General features: G+C 43.2%; 1 protein-coding gene across 2 annotated transcripts; it reads left to right on the plus strand.

The window, feature by feature from the left end:
• Positions 1-317: 317 nt before the first annotated feature.
• LOC138365205 (uncharacterized) lies at positions 318-16477 on the plus strand. 2 transcript variants are annotated; one of them, XR_011228769.1, is made up of 2 exons: positions 318-766; positions 10530-16477. XR_011228769.1 is itself a non-coding variant. In XM_069325438.1 (2 exons), exon 2 carries the CDS (start codon positions 2102-2104, stop codon positions 3656-3658), a length of 1557 nt encoding a protein of 518 aa, XP_069181539.1. In that variant the 5' UTR covers positions 318-766; positions 1513-2101; the 3' UTR covers positions 3659-5066. The 2 variants fall into 2 exon arrangements, 1 of the variants encoding a protein (XP_069181539.1); XM_069325438.1 differs by lacking the exon at positions 10530-16477 and adding an exon at positions 1513-5066.
• The last annotated feature ends 662 nt before the right edge of the window (positions 16478-17139 follow it).

Here is a 17139-nt window from a genome sequence, read left to right on the forward strand (position 1 = left end):
TAGTGGTGGTGACAGAGGGTGGTTGTGGTGGTGTCAGTGGGTGGTGGTGGTGGTGACAGTGGGTGGTGACAGTGGGTGGTGGTGGTTGTGTTGGTGACAGTGGGTGGTTGTGGTGGTGACAGTGGGTGGTTGTGGTGGTGACAGTGGATAGTGGTGGTGGTGGTGACAGTGGGTGGTGGTGGTGACAGTGGATAGTGGTGGTGGTGGTGACAGTGGGTGGTGGTGGTGACAGTGGGTGGTGGTGACAGTGGGTGATGGTGACAGTGGGTGGTGGTGGTGGTGACAGGGGGGTGGTTGTGGTGGTGTCAGTGGATGGTGGTGGTGGTGACAGTGGGTGGTGGCTTATTGCTCACCTGCCCCGCGAGCAGGTCATCGTCAGAATGAAACTTCTCATAAACGTAAGCTTGATATTAATATACTTCTCTTACCAGTATTACATTTTCATCATCATCATCCACTTGCAAGCAAATACACATGCATAATAATATTTTCCCCATTCACCCGTGCTGAGTATCATTTTGTTCCACTTCAGGTTATAATCCTTACCTCAATCGACAGAGGGAACAGATAGACGTCATCGAGTCGGTATCCCATCCATCCCACACTCAGCTAAGGAGAGCTTATGTCACTCGCGAGCATCCACCGCTCCGTCAACAAGGGCGGCAGCGCCAGCAGATGGAGGGCTACGAGACATTATCATGCCCAGTTAACACCACGTTAAGGATTCAAAGCCTCACACCTGCTCAACCCCCTCACCAGGACACAAGTAAGTTATTACTGTCTTATTTCAGTCTATTTCCTAAGCATATTAATTCCCACTACCTGTTCCCTCACCTCAATATGTATATATATATATATATATATATATATATATATATATATATATATATATATATATATATATATATATATATATATATATATATATATATATATATATATATATATATATATATATATGTGTGTGTGTGTGTGTGTGTGTGTGTGTGTGTGTGTGTGTGTGTGTGTGTGTGTGTGTGTTGTAACTAGTAGCCAGAACGCAGTTCTTTACCTACTATGCAAGGCCCGATTTGCCTAATAAGCCAAATTTTCGAGAATTTCAATATTTTTCTCATTTTTTTCTTATGAAATGATAAAGCTTACCATTTCATTATGTATGAGCTAATTTTTTTCTAATTTGAGTTAAAACTAACATAGATATATGACCGAACCTAACCAACCCTACCTAACCTAACCTAACCTATCTTAACCTAATCTAAACTAACACAACTAAGTCAATAAATTATGGTCTTAATATGAAATAATAATAATAATTCAAATAAACTATTTGGAAAAAAAATGATTGAAAATAAAGAAAATCACTCGGCCTATTAGGCAAATCGGGACTTGCGTAGTAGGCTGAGAAGTGCGTTCTGGCTACTAGGTACGACATATATATATATTGTTGATGATATAGATATATTGTTGTTATATATATATATTGTAGCTCATGCAGCAGCTCATTTCCGCCAGGCTCGGCAGGGGGGTACACTGGAGTAAGACCTCAGCACCTCAAGGAGATGGTAAACCCAGTTCTCGGAGAAGTTGCCGAGACACTATTGTCAGAGGTCACGAAGTTTGTCAACGACTGTCTCTCTGGGTTGATCCCAGATACAATTAAACCCTTTTTCTTTGGAGCATCCCTTTGTGCCCTCAAGAAGAAAGATGGTGGAGTCAGACCCATTGCTGTGGGTAACACACTTCGGCGCCTTGTTGCTAGGGCAGCTGTCAGAAAAATTAGCATAGACGCTGCGACGATGCTTCGACCCCATCAACTAGGTTTTGGTGTCCCCCATGGCTGTGAAGCAGCAGCTCATGCAGCACGAGCCTATATCAAGCACCTCCCAGAAAATAAGGCATTAATTAAATTAGACTTTAAAAATGCCTTCAACCAGGTAAAAAGGGATGTGGTACTGGAAGCAGTTCGAACAAGCTTTCCTTCTCTACTCCCCTTCGTCTCAGCAGGGTACAGTAGGGAATCGACGCTGCTGTTTGGGGAACATGAAGTTGTTTCTGCAGAAGGTGTCCAGCAGGGAGACCACTTGTCCCTTTTCTTTTTTGCATGGCTGTTAAAGAGGTCACAAGCAGGTTGACCAGCGAACTCAACATCTGGTTCCTGGACGATGGCACCCTGGCAGGGACACAGGAGTCCCTGCTAGAAGATCTACAGCTGGTGAAATCTAAGGGAGAGGAGTTAGGACTCACCCTAAACCCATTAAAGTGTGAAATCATCTCATCTAGCCAACCAACCATAGATGCAGTGCGAACCATATTGCCAGGAGCCCAAGTGATCGCTCCCACCGACAGTGTGCTGCTAGGGGCACCTCTGGGCTCGAGCGCCATTGAGGTAGTCCTCGAAGAAAAGCTGAACGACCTGAGGAGGATGGAGGGTAGAATAGGGGCTTTGGACGCCCATGATGCTTTGTACCTTCTCACAAGGTGCCTGGCTTTGCCCAGACTGACCTATTTCCTAAGGTGTGCTCCCTCCTTCGACAGCCCAAAATTAACAGAATATGACACACTCCTAAGGTCAATAACCATGAAAGTGTTAAACCTCTCCCTGCAAGATGACCAATGGGACCAAGCAACGCTCCCAGTTAGACTCGGGGGTATAGGTATTCGCAAGGCGACACAGTTAGCATTGCCAGCATTCTTATCCTCGACCAGTGCAACAGGTGAATTAGTTAAGGAAATACTACCGGAACACCTAAGAGACTCCATTGGGATTCATGATCCCAAATTCGCGGAAGGAGCCGGTCAGTGGGACACTCTCGTCAACTCTCATCCTCGACCGACTTTTCCAAATGACTGCAAACAGTCCAAATGGGATAGCCCCATTTTGGAGAACATCGCCACATCATTGCTGGAGGCAGCTTCCAGGAAGGACAAAGCTCGTCTTATAGCTGTGCAAGCGCCCCATGCCGGGGACTTCCTGTTGGCAGTCCCTAATTCCGCCTTGGGCACCCGCCTGGACCATCGGACCCTAAGTATTGGTATTGCTCTGCGCCTTGCCGCCCCTATCTCCACCGAGCACCGGTGTATTTGCGGCCATGCACGGGCAGACCAATACGGCAGCCATGGTCTCATCTGTCGTAAGACACAGGGAAAGATTGCCAGACATGAAGCAGTCAATGACATCATCAAGAGAAGTTTGGCTTCAGCTGGGTGCCCAGCACAAAGGGAACCTCAGTTGTGCAGACCTGACAACAACCAAAAACGCCCAGATGGAGTCACCCTGCAGCCGTGGAGGGAAGGTAAACAGGTCGTGTGGGACTACACGTGTGCATCCACATTGGCTGATACCTATCTACCTTACAGCGCAGCTGAGGGAGGCGGGGCAGCCACCTTCAGGGAGACCCAGAAAACTAACAAGTACAGGGACCTAGAACGTTGTTACAGGTTCGTGCCAATAGGCTCTGAGACTCTGGGCGCCTGGGGTAAATGTGCACTTAAGTTCCTGAAGGAGCTGGGCGAGGAACTCATTGGGAAGACTAGAGACCCAAGAGCGGCCAGTTTTATGTTCCAGCGCCTCAGTGTCGCTGTTCAGAGGGGTAATGCGTGCTGTATCTTGGGTACGCACCCGACCCCCGAGGAGCTGGACGAGGTCTTTGAACACTGATTGGTATATTGTTATATAAGTGTGTGCATTGCAATAAAATCAAATAAAAAAAAAATAATGGGGGTGGTAGGGGAGGAAAAGATTAAAGTATTCAGTGGAATCCACAAGGTCTTCTCTGAACACTATTTATTTTCTTCTTCGAGGATGTGGGTCCCTTTAATTAAACCAGTGGTGGTACCCCTAAATATATATATATACATATAAATATATATATTGTGACGATAATCTCTTTCAAGAGAGATTGAGCCTGCTCTTCCCTATATCATTCACGTCATGTTACAAGTACAAGATACTTTATTGAAGATACGTCCACCAGTATCGCCAAACGTTTTGCCCAGGAAGCAAAGCGTACCTTGCACCACCCGACATGCCGGCTCCCCCGCCCGCCATCAACGAGCAAACTACCCATTCTCCGCCTGCCTGCTCCTGATTGGCTGGTGTATTGCCGACCGCACCTGCACCTGCACTCACGCCCCCCTACCTGAGTCGACGTCTGGGCCAGCTCACGCCGTATTCCTCAGAATATCGTCTGTGCTCTAAGCAGTTGACATCTCTCTCTGGTAGACTAAGCTCAGGCTGTCGTGTACTAAGGGAGGTGGCAGCTTTTAGCCAGTATTCTCAGCACCTGATTATTATCATTATTGTCTTGCACTTCATTTTATTTTAGAGTAAATTTTACATTCATTAATTATTCATGTTGTTTTGTTTGTTGACTTGTTTTGAATTTTACGTAAGCCAAGGGATTGTCTTTGTTCATATCTTGTTTTCTAAAGTAATTAAAATTTCATTGTTTATACTTTGTGTTTTGTGTGTCTTCCCATTACCTTATCACAGGCAAACAGGCAAGCAGTCTCTTTTTTTTTTTTGTAAATGTGACAAGGCATTGCCACCTGCCATTGGAGGACTGCCGAACATCAACACTCCAACACTTTACCGTCACATTTCATGGGGGCCTGTCCGGGATGCTTCACTCAGGTACTAGTACCAGACCGTAAATTTGTGGTAAGCGTACTTGGCTTTGGTACAGTAGCTTTTCACTATTTTCAATATTCAATTTTATTTTCATATGGTGCTGTGTGTATTGTGCATTACGAGAGTAGCATATGGTGAAGGTGAGACAACTTTGGATTGCGTGGTGACTGTAGGCCTCAGTCATTCTCTTAATTGGTCATCTCTCCCTCCGTGTTATTACTCGTGTTTACCATCTTTTGTCCCTAGGATATTTCTCATATTTTCGGCAGATCATCATATTGGTACCCTGGTACTGTGGTCTGTCCCCGGGTCAAGAGCACCCAATCTTCTGCAAACCGACGGTAGGAGGATAAAGAGGGCCATAGTTCCTCTAGCACGAACTTTAGTTGCTGAATTGGGACCTCAGCAGCAGTTCTCATCACCAGTTGACACCTCGCACCCCTACACGTCGGTCAGAGATGATGATATTTACCTAGGTAGGGAATTAGCTTTCTTTTTTCAGAGCACAAAAGTTCGCTAATTCTGTAAGTATCATATTTCATTTAATTGGGGAAAACTTGCTTATGTCCTATAGAGACTCGGCAAGGTATGCCTACGTCCTTGGACTACCTAATTCACTTTTGAGGCAATTAAATGTTTCATTTGTTTTAGAAACTCAGTTTCGCTTATTTAGTAGGATTTTCTTGCCCTTATCCTCTTACATTGAGTACCGGGTACAAGATTTCCTGCGATCTTGATTTATTAATCATTTACCATCTTGAAATTAACATTAATTGTTAACGATTCCACAGGATAGGTACCAGTTGCCACGTTGTCTGATTCCACAGGATAGGTACCAGTTGCCACGTTGTCCTGTTTCTGACATTCACCATATCACAACAGTATATTCGTTGTACATTTATTTGCTAATTTCACCATGTTTCGTCTCCAAGCTTTCCGTGCAGATCCAGCAGGTGAAATAGGGAACTTAAGTCGTGCCAAGAGGATCGAATTACAAACTCTTGCACATGAGTATCAACTAGAAGTTCCCCATGGAGCCAACAAAAATGAACTGCATAACCTGTTACTGGATCATCTCTTAGAGGAAGGTAAGATTGACTCTGAAACTCACGAAACTTACTCTATTGCAGATAAACCTGATTTGGCAACGATGAAACTCAAACTAGAGCTTGCCAAGATCGAACGAGAGCAGCAAAGGGAAGCAGCTGCAATACGAAAGGAAGAAAAAGAAAAAGAACGAGAAGCTGCAATGAGGAAAGAAGAACAGGAACGTGAGATTGCAATACTCCGTGAACGTGAGCGAATACAGCTTGAAGCAAAAGAACGCCACCTGGAGATGCAACGCGAGCATGACAAACAACGAACAGTTCTCGCTATGGAATGCCGTCAACAAGAATTCGCGTTGGAAACTACACACCTCGCTCAACGCCAGCAAGCTACCGCCAGTCTTCCTGTAAGTTTCAATATCTCACATGCAAGTAAGTTAATGCCACCATTTGTAGAGACAGAAGTCGACGTATTTTTCACCACCTTTGAGACCCTTGCTAATCAACTTAGTTGGCCTGCCAACCAATGGGCTACCCTTCTCAGAGTACATCTCACAGGTAGAGCTGCAGTTACACTCAGTACTTTGGCGTCTGAGAATGACTACCAGACTCTGAAACAAGCAGTGTTGGACGCCTACCTTCTCTCCACCGAAAGCTACCGAAGAAAATTCCGTGACCACCTAAAGGCAAGTACCACTACCTTTCTAGAATTTGCTAATACCAAAAGGAGATATTTTATGAAATGGCTGGAAGCAGCACATGTCTCTACCTTTGCAGAACTCGTCAACCTCATGCTAGTTGAAGAATTCTTGAGGCGTGTGCCTCCTCCTGTCCGTTTATATTTAGCAGATAAAGAAGAGACCGACTACCTAAGATGTGCTAAGTCGGCTGACACTTACAGCCTCATCCACCGGCTGACACCAGAACCATCTTCCAGTAAGAAGTCTTGGTACAGTTACGAGAAAGTGAGTACCGATCAAGCTGGCTCGCAATTGTACTGTAAGTATTGTAGACTCTATGGACATACCATAGATAAATGTGGTAAGTCTCAATACAAAGGTGATATTGAATCCACTAAACCCAAACAGACTCCTCCTAAGTCCGGTAAGCCTGTGATGAATGTTGGTGTTCATGTTAATGATCTTTCTCTCTTCAGTAAACACCTGTATCCTGGAACTGTCTCTACCAACGGTTCAGATCCGGAGGGACGTTTCCAACTGAAGATCTTGAGAGACACAGCGGCTCTTCAATCAATCCTTTTGAAATCAGTTGTGCCCAATATCGCCTACACCGGGGAAACCGTCTTCATCACTGACCTCACTGCTACCACTCCTTATCCACTCGCCAGAGTCCACCTGGATTGTCCCTTCATGACCGGTGAAGTCCAAGTCGCCATCAGGGAAAAGCCTTTTCCCATGCCTGGAGTGCAACTTCTCCTGGGCAACGACTTGGCAGAAGACCTGCAACCGACCAACCTGATCGTCATGGACAAACCCCAGGTGTGTACCTCTGTAATGGATAATCCCATCTTTGAGTATGTTCCAGCAAAGGTTCAAGAGAGTGATGAAGTTTCTCCTCCGGTTTTAGTGACCATCCGTGCACAAGCTGCAAGACCACAGCCAGCTGACTCTACTGCTACCGCTGTCCCTCAAGACCCTCAGAAACTACCTCCGAATCTTACCACGTTGGAGTTCCGTAAGTTACAGTGTGAAGATCTTACCTTGACACCATTATTCTTCCAGGCTGAGACTCAACCTGACAGTATTCCTGGGTTCTTCCTAGAGAACGAGTTGCTCTACCGCAGATACAGACCCAGTAAACTGAAGGAGGAGGACGATTGGGCCAACGTCGAACAACTAGTGATTCCTGCCAGCCTGCGGCCCACTATTCTACACCTGGCCCACGGAGCACTCTCGCACTACAGATTTAACAAGACCTACCACGGAATCCGTCAAGACTACTACTGGCCAGGCATAGTAAATAGCATCAAACAGTGTCATACATGTCAGATGGCAGGTAAACCGAACATCTCTATCCCCAGAGCACCACTGACACCCATCCAGGTGCCTGCGGAGCCTTTCCACAGGCTTATTATAGACTGTGTTGGTCCTTTACCTCGGACCAGTTCTGGTAACGCCTATATACTAACCATCCTGTGTCCTACCACCAGATTCCCCATAGCAGTTCCAGTAAAGAACATTACGGCTGCTACGGTGGTGAAACACTTATTGAAGATCTTCACCCAGTATGGATTTCCAAGGGAGGTTCAGAGCGACTGTGGCACCAACTTCACCAGTTATCTCTTCAAGAGGACACTGGAAGAGTTCAACATCACACAGGTATTGTCCAGCCCCTATCATCCTGCTTCACAGGGTTCTCTTGAGCATAGTCATCAGACTATTAAAGCACTCCTGAAGAAGTTTTGCAATGAAACCTCTAAGGATTGGGATAAGCAAATAGATTTAATAATGTGTATATTTAGAAGTCTTCCCAATGAGTCTCTAGGAGTATCTCCCTATGAGATGCTCTACGGACGTAAGTGCCGTACTCCTCTCAAAGCTTTTAAAGACTCTCTACGTGATGCCACCTTCAGTGAGCATCAGAATGTGCCCCAGTTTCTTCAAAACCTACAACACAATCTAGAGAGGGTGCTTAACTTTGCTAAGGATAATCTATTGAAAGCACAAGAGAGGATGAAGACTCATTACGACCAGAACAGCAAAGTAAGAAAATTTAAACCGGGAGACTTCGTGCTTGCCTATTTCCCTATCCCAGGTTCTCCCTTGCAAAACAGGTTTTCAGGACCCTACCGCATCAAGGAGTGCAGAAACAACCACAACTACGTTCTAGAGACTCCAGATAAGCGGTGAAAGACCCAGTTGTGCCACGTCAACCTCCTGAAGCTATATAACGGTACTCCTCCCACTGTATTGATAACATATTCTTCCTTTAAAAGTCCATACTTCCACAGTGAGACCTTCCCTGCTTCTCCTCCTGAAAGCACTGACACTGAGTCAGCGCTTTCCAATTTGGAAATCCTCCCTGATCTTCATAACCATTTTCAGGATCCTAATAGTGCTCCTTTGCCATATTCTAATCCTATTCTCACCCCGTCAGATATCACCAAGCCTTTCATCCTCCATGTCGACGCCAGTGGTACCGGCATCGGGGTGACCTAATACAGCAACGAGGCGAGGAGAATATACCTGTTAACGACCACAGCTACAGGGAACTACAGCACAATCGACAGGGAGCTACTCATCGTCCTGAACTTGCAGCACTTCAAACAATACCTGAAAAGTGCTCGGTCTACCACCATCAACACGGACCACAACACCCTACACTTCCTGCAGCAAGCCCAATTCCACACTCAACGTCTTCTACGATGGGCTTGATAACTGCAGAAATTCAACCTGGAGATCTCTATATCAAGGGGTCTGACAACATCATAGCCGACGCCCTCTCCAGAGTCTATGAAGTAGAGGCAACTCCACCTAACACTCTACCACATGAAGACGTAACTTCTTCCGGAACCGCAGGCTTCGGGGGAGAGTTGTGACGATAATCTCTTTCAAGAGAGATTGAGCCTGCTCTTCCCTATATCATTCACGTCATGTTACAAGTACAAGATACTATATTGAAGATACGTCCACCAGTATCGCCAAACGTTTTGCCCAGGAAGCAAAGCGTACCTTGCACCACCCGACACGCCGGCTCCCCCGCCCGCCGTCAACGAGCAAACTACCCATTCTCTGCCTGCCTGCTTCTGATTGGCTGGTGTATCGCCGACCTCACCTGCACTCATGCCCCCCTACCTGAGTCGACGTCTGGGCCAGCTCACGCCGTATTCCTCAGAATATCTCTGTGCTCTAAGCAGTTGACATCTCTCTCTGGTAGACTAAGCTCTGGCTGTCGTGTACTAAGGGAGGTGGCAGCTAAAAAGCCAGTATTCTCAGCGCCTGATTATTATCATTATTGTCTTGCACTTCATTTTATTTTAGAGTAAATTTTACATTCATTAATTATTCATGTTGTTTTGTTTGTTGACTTGTTTTGAATTTTACGTAAGCCAAGGGATTGTCTTTGTTCATATCTTGTTTTCTAAAGTAATTAAAATTTCATTGTTTATACTTTGTGTTTTGTGTGTCTTCCCATTACCTTATCACAGACAAATAGGCAAGCAGTCTCTTTTTTTTTTCTGTAAATGTGACAAGGCATTGCCACCTGCCATTGGAGGACTGCCGAACATCAACACTCCAACACTTTACCGTCACAATATATATATATATATATATATATATATATATATATATATATATATATATATATATATATATATATATATATATATATATATATATATATATATATATATATATATATATATATACCGGTGTGCATAGACTCGGTATCCACCAGCGCTGAGAGCGACAGTGAGACAGACACAGACACCACAGCAGAGCTGTCATTACCCTTACTCGGATATATATATATATATATATATATATATATATATATATATATATATATATATATATATATATATATATATATATATATATATATGTAGATATATATATATATATATATATATATATATATATATATATATATATATATATATATATATATTTATATATATATAGCATATAATAATAATAATAATAATAATTTTTATTTAGGTAAGGTACATACATAAAGAGATTTTACAAAGTTTGTTGGCTTTATAGATAGAGCTAGTACATACAATGCCTAAAGCCACTATTACGCAAAGCGTTTCGGGCAGAAATATATATATATATATGCTTTCATTCTTTCTTTCTAGAAATAATATGTTTTCTTTTTTTTTACAGATTCTACACCGGTGTGCATAGACTCGGTATCCACCAGCGCTGAGAGCGACAGTGAGACAGACACAGACACCACAGCGGAGCTGTCATTACCCTTACTCGGCTCGCACCCCTCAGCTCACGGGGAGGGAAAAGTTCGTTCACGCGCTCACTCAATTCCCCGTTCCTTCCCAAGCCTCATGCCTCAATCTATCACCAGCAGCGGCTCGGCCATCAGCAGTGTCGAGAGCACTACCGTTAACAGCATCACAGTCCGTGAGAATAGCCTTGGTTCAGACAACAGCTCAGCAGACCTTGACTCGTTAGCGTCTGACAATTCTGACTGGTTAGCACCGTCTGGCGTAATAGCTGACCATGCAGTCTCGCCCATTCATCTCGGAGGGGGGCTATCACCCCCACCCCCCTCCAGCCCTCTCCCATCACCCCCACCAGCGCTCTCTTCCTCCCCCCCCCACTTGGTAGAAATTCAACCTCAGCTGCTGGATGGAATTGATAACTATGATGGCACGTATGTTCGGCTTTCATTCTCCATACCAGAACGTGTTAACACCTCCCCAGGACTCTATCTGAGAACATACAGTGAATTTTTCATTAATGAGATTTGATCTCTTTTCTCCCCACAACACCCATCACTCCTAATTTACCCACACATCACTCTAATTGTGCGGAATTTAAATGTACAACAAGATGATGAGGAGGAGAATCTTTTGGATCCTATAAATAACGATGGCTTTCCCATACGAGGTGAGGGGCGAACAGTAACTCGAGAGGAAGTAAATACACTTACTAATTTTTGGGCTGACGAATTGACAGGGAAAATATCCCAGTACCTGGAACAGAAGGAGGGGTCCAATGTCTTGGTTGAGCGGCTCACCGGGTTTTACATTAACTGTGGTCAGATTGAACACCCGATAAGATTAGGCTCACATGTAGACTATCCTGAAGGCTTGCGTGGAAAAAAGTTGGTTTTCAATCCAGAGGGAGAGGCTGATATTTGCCTTATGCAGTGTGTTGCAGCTTATAAATGTTTAGCCACGGGGATGCATCTAGATAATATTCGCGCTAGATCTGTGAAATGCTAGTTGGTGTCTCAGACACATTAATTGGCCAGCAGATGTCAATTCTGCAGTGACGTTTGAGGATATTTACAAGATAGAGAAAATTAATAAAGTCAGTATATTCATCTATTCACTAGAAAGAGATGAAAATGCTATGCGACAACGACACTACATTACACTAGCTAGGAAGGGAAGAGGGGGATATACAGATGTCATACCATTGCTGATGCTGGAAGCTCAACCCTTGGTATTAATTAAGGATTTTAACCAATATGTACGTAATATGCGAGGTCATATAATCCCAAGTCATCACAACTTTTGCCATTGTTGTTTGATATCACTCCCAGCAGATCGCATGCAGTCATGAAAGTACATGCAAAGTACATCAGACTCAAATTTTACCCACCAGAGAGGAAGATTACTTTCCGTAACTACGGACGGGGATATGGTCCTAGTTACATGTGCTTTTATGACTTTGAGTGCATGTTAGACCGCTCGAACCCTAAGGGAATGATAGAATCATGTCACAACGCAGTAGTGTATGCATACATCATCATTGACAGACGGATGAATATTGTTGAGAATGACACTTATTTGGGTAAGGATGCAGTCAATCACTTTGTAACTACGCTAGAAGCGTCATGGGCTAGAATCAAGAAGGGGGATAGTATCCTATGAACTTCACATGTCTCAGCAACAGCAGGCGATATTTGAGACAAAAACTGCCTGTGAACTCTGTGATGAACCTTTTAACGGGGAAGATGTAATCAAAGTCCGTCATCACGACCACACAGTAAGATTCCACAATTATCAAGCAGCTTACTGTGATAGATGTAATTTACAGTGTATAAATTCATACAAGTTCCTATACACTTTTTCTCACAACGCTTCCTATGATTTAGGAGTAATCCTAAACGAGATGAGAGATAGACCAGGGAGTGAAATAGATATATTAGCTAGGGATGGATTTAAATTTATGAAAGTCGATGTGAACAACTTAAGATTTTTGGACAGTTTAGCACTGCTCAATGGTTCACTAGGAAGAATAGCCAAGGATCATATTGATAGTGGGAAACCCACCACATTCACTTTGGCTATGTTAAAGGGGGTAAATAAAGCGGCCATCCCAAAACTGCTCAAGGGTAAACAATCATTCTGCTATGATTATTTATCCTCTATGTCTGTGTTAGATGAGCCACACCTTCCTTCTCGCGATAAGTATTACAATACACTGAAAGACGAAGAGTTGTCAGAAAAAGATTATAAACAAGCCTTAGAAATTTTTGATTTGGCTAAATGTCGCAACATAGGGGAGTATCTGCTCCTTTACCTCAAAGTGGACACAGGTTTGCTAGCGGATGTGTTCACAATCTGGCAAGATACCATCTTGAGATGATTTCGGGGCATTTTTTTTAGTGTCCCTGCGGGCCGGTCTTCGACCAGGCCTCCACCCCCAGGAAGCAGCCTTGACAGCTGACTAACACCCAGGTACCTATTTTACTGCTAGGTAACAGGGGCATAGGGTGAAAGAAACTCTGCCTATTGTTTCTCGCTGGCGCCCGGGATCGAACCCGGGACCACAGGATCACAAGTACAGTGTGCTGTCCGCTTGGCCGACCGGCTCCAGTACGTCACAATGACACGCTGAAAGTCCGATATCCAAACCTTCTCGTCTGGAAATAAAGGAAGTGCTTTAGCCTGTCCTGGACCTTTACTTGATAATGGTCCAGAACATACACCAAAGCATTGTCAATGCCAATATTTCAGACATGTTGACTGGATGTCTTACACTACAGTATTCCTAACTTACATTTAAACTTACAATCATTAGTACCTTTAACAATAATCATATTACAATAGTTTTTCGTAAACCTCACAACAGTCTCCGTGGTGCAGTGGTAAGACACTCGCCTGGCGCTCCACGAGCGCTTTGTCATGAGTTCGTATCCTGGCCGGGGAGGATTTATTGGGTGCAAATCCTTAACTGTAGCCTCTGTTTAACCCAACAGTAAAATGTGTACTTGGTTGTAAAAACGATTCTTCACGGTGGGGGTCGTATTCCAGGGACCTGCCCGAAACGTTACGCGTACTAGTGGCTGTACAAGAATGTAACAACTCTTGTATATATCTCAAAAAACAAAAAAATGCTTGCACTCTACAAATTAGACATTTCCCACTACATTTCTTTACCCTCATTTGCTTGGGATGCATTCTTGCTTAAATCGAAAGTTGAACTCGATGTTGTGTCAGACCCATTGTTATATGATTTACTTCGTCGGAATCTCGGAGGCGGGTTCACCAGTGTGACGAGACAGTACACGAATGTGAAGAACCAACATACAGGGTTAGATCTAGGGGAAGATAGTAGCTACATCATCTACCTCGATTTTAATAGTCTTTACGGGGCGTGTATGACTGAACTGCTCCCTCGTGGTGGGATTCGGAAACTGACACACAATGAGCGTGACGCGCTGCTAGAGCAAGGCTTGGAGAATATCCCTTGTGATGGGTCCAAGGGATATTGGGTGTTGTGTGATACACTGCAGGTCCGACCAGAGGTGGCTAGGTATACAGATGAACTGCCCCTTGTTCTTTCACATACTTGCATTACCGAGGAACACATTTCACCCTACAGTAAGAATATTCTTACAGAAGAAAGTCGCGGTCTGCCTAAAAACAACACTAAATTAATTGCTTCTCACCTTCCTCAGAAAGATTACCTGGTTAGTCTGGACTTGTTACAGTTACTCATACGCATTGGATTAGAAGTAGCTAAAGTTCACGACATCTACGAATTCGAGCAGGAGAGCTACCTTAAAGACTTCATTGAAACCAATGTTCATGAACGTGCCAGTACCAAATGCTCGATAAAAAAAAACTTTCAAACTCGTATCAAACTCTATATATGGGAAGAGTCTCACAGATGTATCTAAATATGGGAACAAACACTATTTGGTCACAGATCGTAGACATTTCCTGAAACATGCTCGAAACCCGTTCTTCAAGCGGAGTCTTTTGTTAAGTAAGGATCGTGTGATATGTATTATCAAGCAGAAGTCTCTCCGAGTCAACACTCCTGCTTACCTGGGTTATCATATACTTCAAATTGCTAAGAGGCGTCTCTATGAGTTCTGGTATGATGTTGTCAAACCTGCGTATGGGGATAAAGCGAGTCTGTTATATACAGACACAGACTCTTTCATCATTAAACTGGACTGTCAGGATGTGTTTGAAGAGTTGAATAAGTCTCCTCTCTTCGACTGTATGGATTTTAGTAATTTTAATGACACACATCCATCCTACTCTAAAGCGCGTAAAGGTGAACAAGGATTGCTCAAGTCTGAAATAGGCTCTAAGATTATTAACCAGTTAATTGCTCTCAGACTTAAAACATATTCGTTCACCACACAAGATGGAGAACACACTTGTAAGTGTAAGGGCGTGCCATACCACCTACAAGAGAAACTCTCACATGACTCGTTTCAGCACACTCTTGAAACAAACACTTCAATCAGGTTTGTGTCGAGATCTATACGCAACGTGCAAGGAAAGATTTGTACATGTCGCAGTACCTGCAGAGGATTGTCAGCATTTGACGATAAACGCTACATTTTAAGCCCCACAGTCCCTAGCGTATGGTCATCCAGATATTCCCAATAACAATGATGATGAGATGAATGTAGAAGTGGGTGAGGAAGAGATGGAAGTAGTGTTTATGGAGGAGGAGGAAGAGGAAGTAGAGCAACCACAGAGACTCTACCCAGTATTCCGCCCCTGGAGCAAACGTGATGCTGCAGCTCAGAAACTATTCAACCCTCACTAGATTTTATGTTGTACAATTTAGTTAGTATTAAGATAGATGCCCCATATGACTAGAACTAATTATACTAAATGAATGGATGTTTAATATTATTGTTTGTGAACTGTAAGAACTATGATTAGTTTTAAAAAATGTTGCTGCTATACATAAAATATGTGGATAAACACCTGTAAATGACAAATTTTTTTGTTTGTATAAATACCACCACATTTCCTTAGTTTTTAGCAGTCTTAACGAAGCATTAATCATGGACAGTTCCTATGATATAATCCATGAGGAACATCTAGATATTTTCCGAGAACCATCTCGTGTTATTATTGCTGGTTATTCAAACAGCGGAAAATCCTACTTGTGCAGTAAACTCATAAGGAAGTATCAGCACAAGTTCTCCTCAATAATTATATGCGGAGGAGGTTACTCTGAATTACGATCAGATCCACAAATTAAAAGGAAATTGATCGAGCATTCAACCATTATTGATCCTGTGGAAGAGAGAGTGGATAATGACTCGCAAATCTTAGTAATCTATAAGAGGACACTCCCTGCAATACCTCAAATCTTACCTTACTGACAGGCTCCAGTATGTTTCTGTGAATAATTCAATTTCTCCCACCCTACCCATCAACATCGGTGTTCCTCAGGGCAGCATACTTTGCCCTCTCCTCTTTCTCATCTACATTAATGACCTTCCAAATGCCTCCCAACACCTCAAACCAATTCTATTTGCTGACGACACAGCCTTCATTTACTCCAGTTCTGACCCCCTTGCTCTAAATGCCAGTCAATACTGAGCTAAATAAAGTCCATCTTTGGCTAACTGCCAACAAACTCACCCTTAACATTGACAAAACTTTCTATATTCTGTTTGGCAATAAATCCTCTAATCAAATAAATCTCAGGATAAGCAATATCCAAATTTGTAACAAAATAGATGGCAAATTCCTTGGCGTTCTAATTGACCACAAGCTGAATTTCAAGGGACACATTCTAAATATATCAAAAAAAGTTTCAAAAACTGTTGGCATTCTTTCTAAGATCAGATATTATGTACCTCGCCCTGCCCTGGTGATGCTCTATTACTCCCTCATCTATCCATATCTCAACTATGGTATTTGTGCTTGGGATTCTACTACCCAAAGTCATTTACGTCCTCTAATTACTCAACACAAAGCTGCTATTAGGACAATATCCAACTCTGGCCCCAGACATCACTCGGTACCCCTACTCAAATCTCTGAATATGTTAGATATTAAGTCACTGCACATTCTCTCATGTGTATTATACATATATAAAATACTGAACTGTAATGCCAATCCTGACCTCAAAAGCTTCATTGAACGTTGTAACAGAACCCATGAGCACCACACCAGAAACAAACACAGTTTTGATATTCCAAGAGTACGACTTAATTAAACTAGAAATGCTCTACAAATCAAGGGACCCAGAACCTAACCTTCCTAATCATGTTAAAGACTGTACCTCTCTCAACAAGTTTAAGATAAAAACTAAGCACTACCTAATAAATTCCCTGTAACCTACCTTACCCCTATATTGTCAACCCATGTCTGTTTTTTTAAACAATGCTGTTTGTCGACCTAATTGTATTTGTGCTGCTTTTCTGCCATGTTCCCCCCCCCCCCTTTTTTTTATTTTTATTTGTGCTCAACACATTTTATACTTTAATCTCAATTAGTATTAAGTTTTAGTCTTTAATGTTTTTCCTGCCCGAAACGCT

This window comes from Procambarus clarkii, chromosome 16 (genome assembly GCF_040958095.1).
Source record: "Procambarus clarkii isolate CNS0578487 chromosome 16, FALCON_Pclarkii_2.0, whole genome shotgun sequence".
Lineage (NCBI taxonomy): Eukaryota > Metazoa > Arthropoda > Malacostraca > Decapoda > Cambaridae > Procambarus > Procambarus clarkii.

What these genes read in the sequence shown, in the direction of transcription:
- LOC138365205 (XM_069325438.1), top strand. Translation starts at nt 2,102, where the DNA reads ATGGCTGTTAAAGAGGTCACAAGCAGGTTGACCAGCGAACTCAACATC.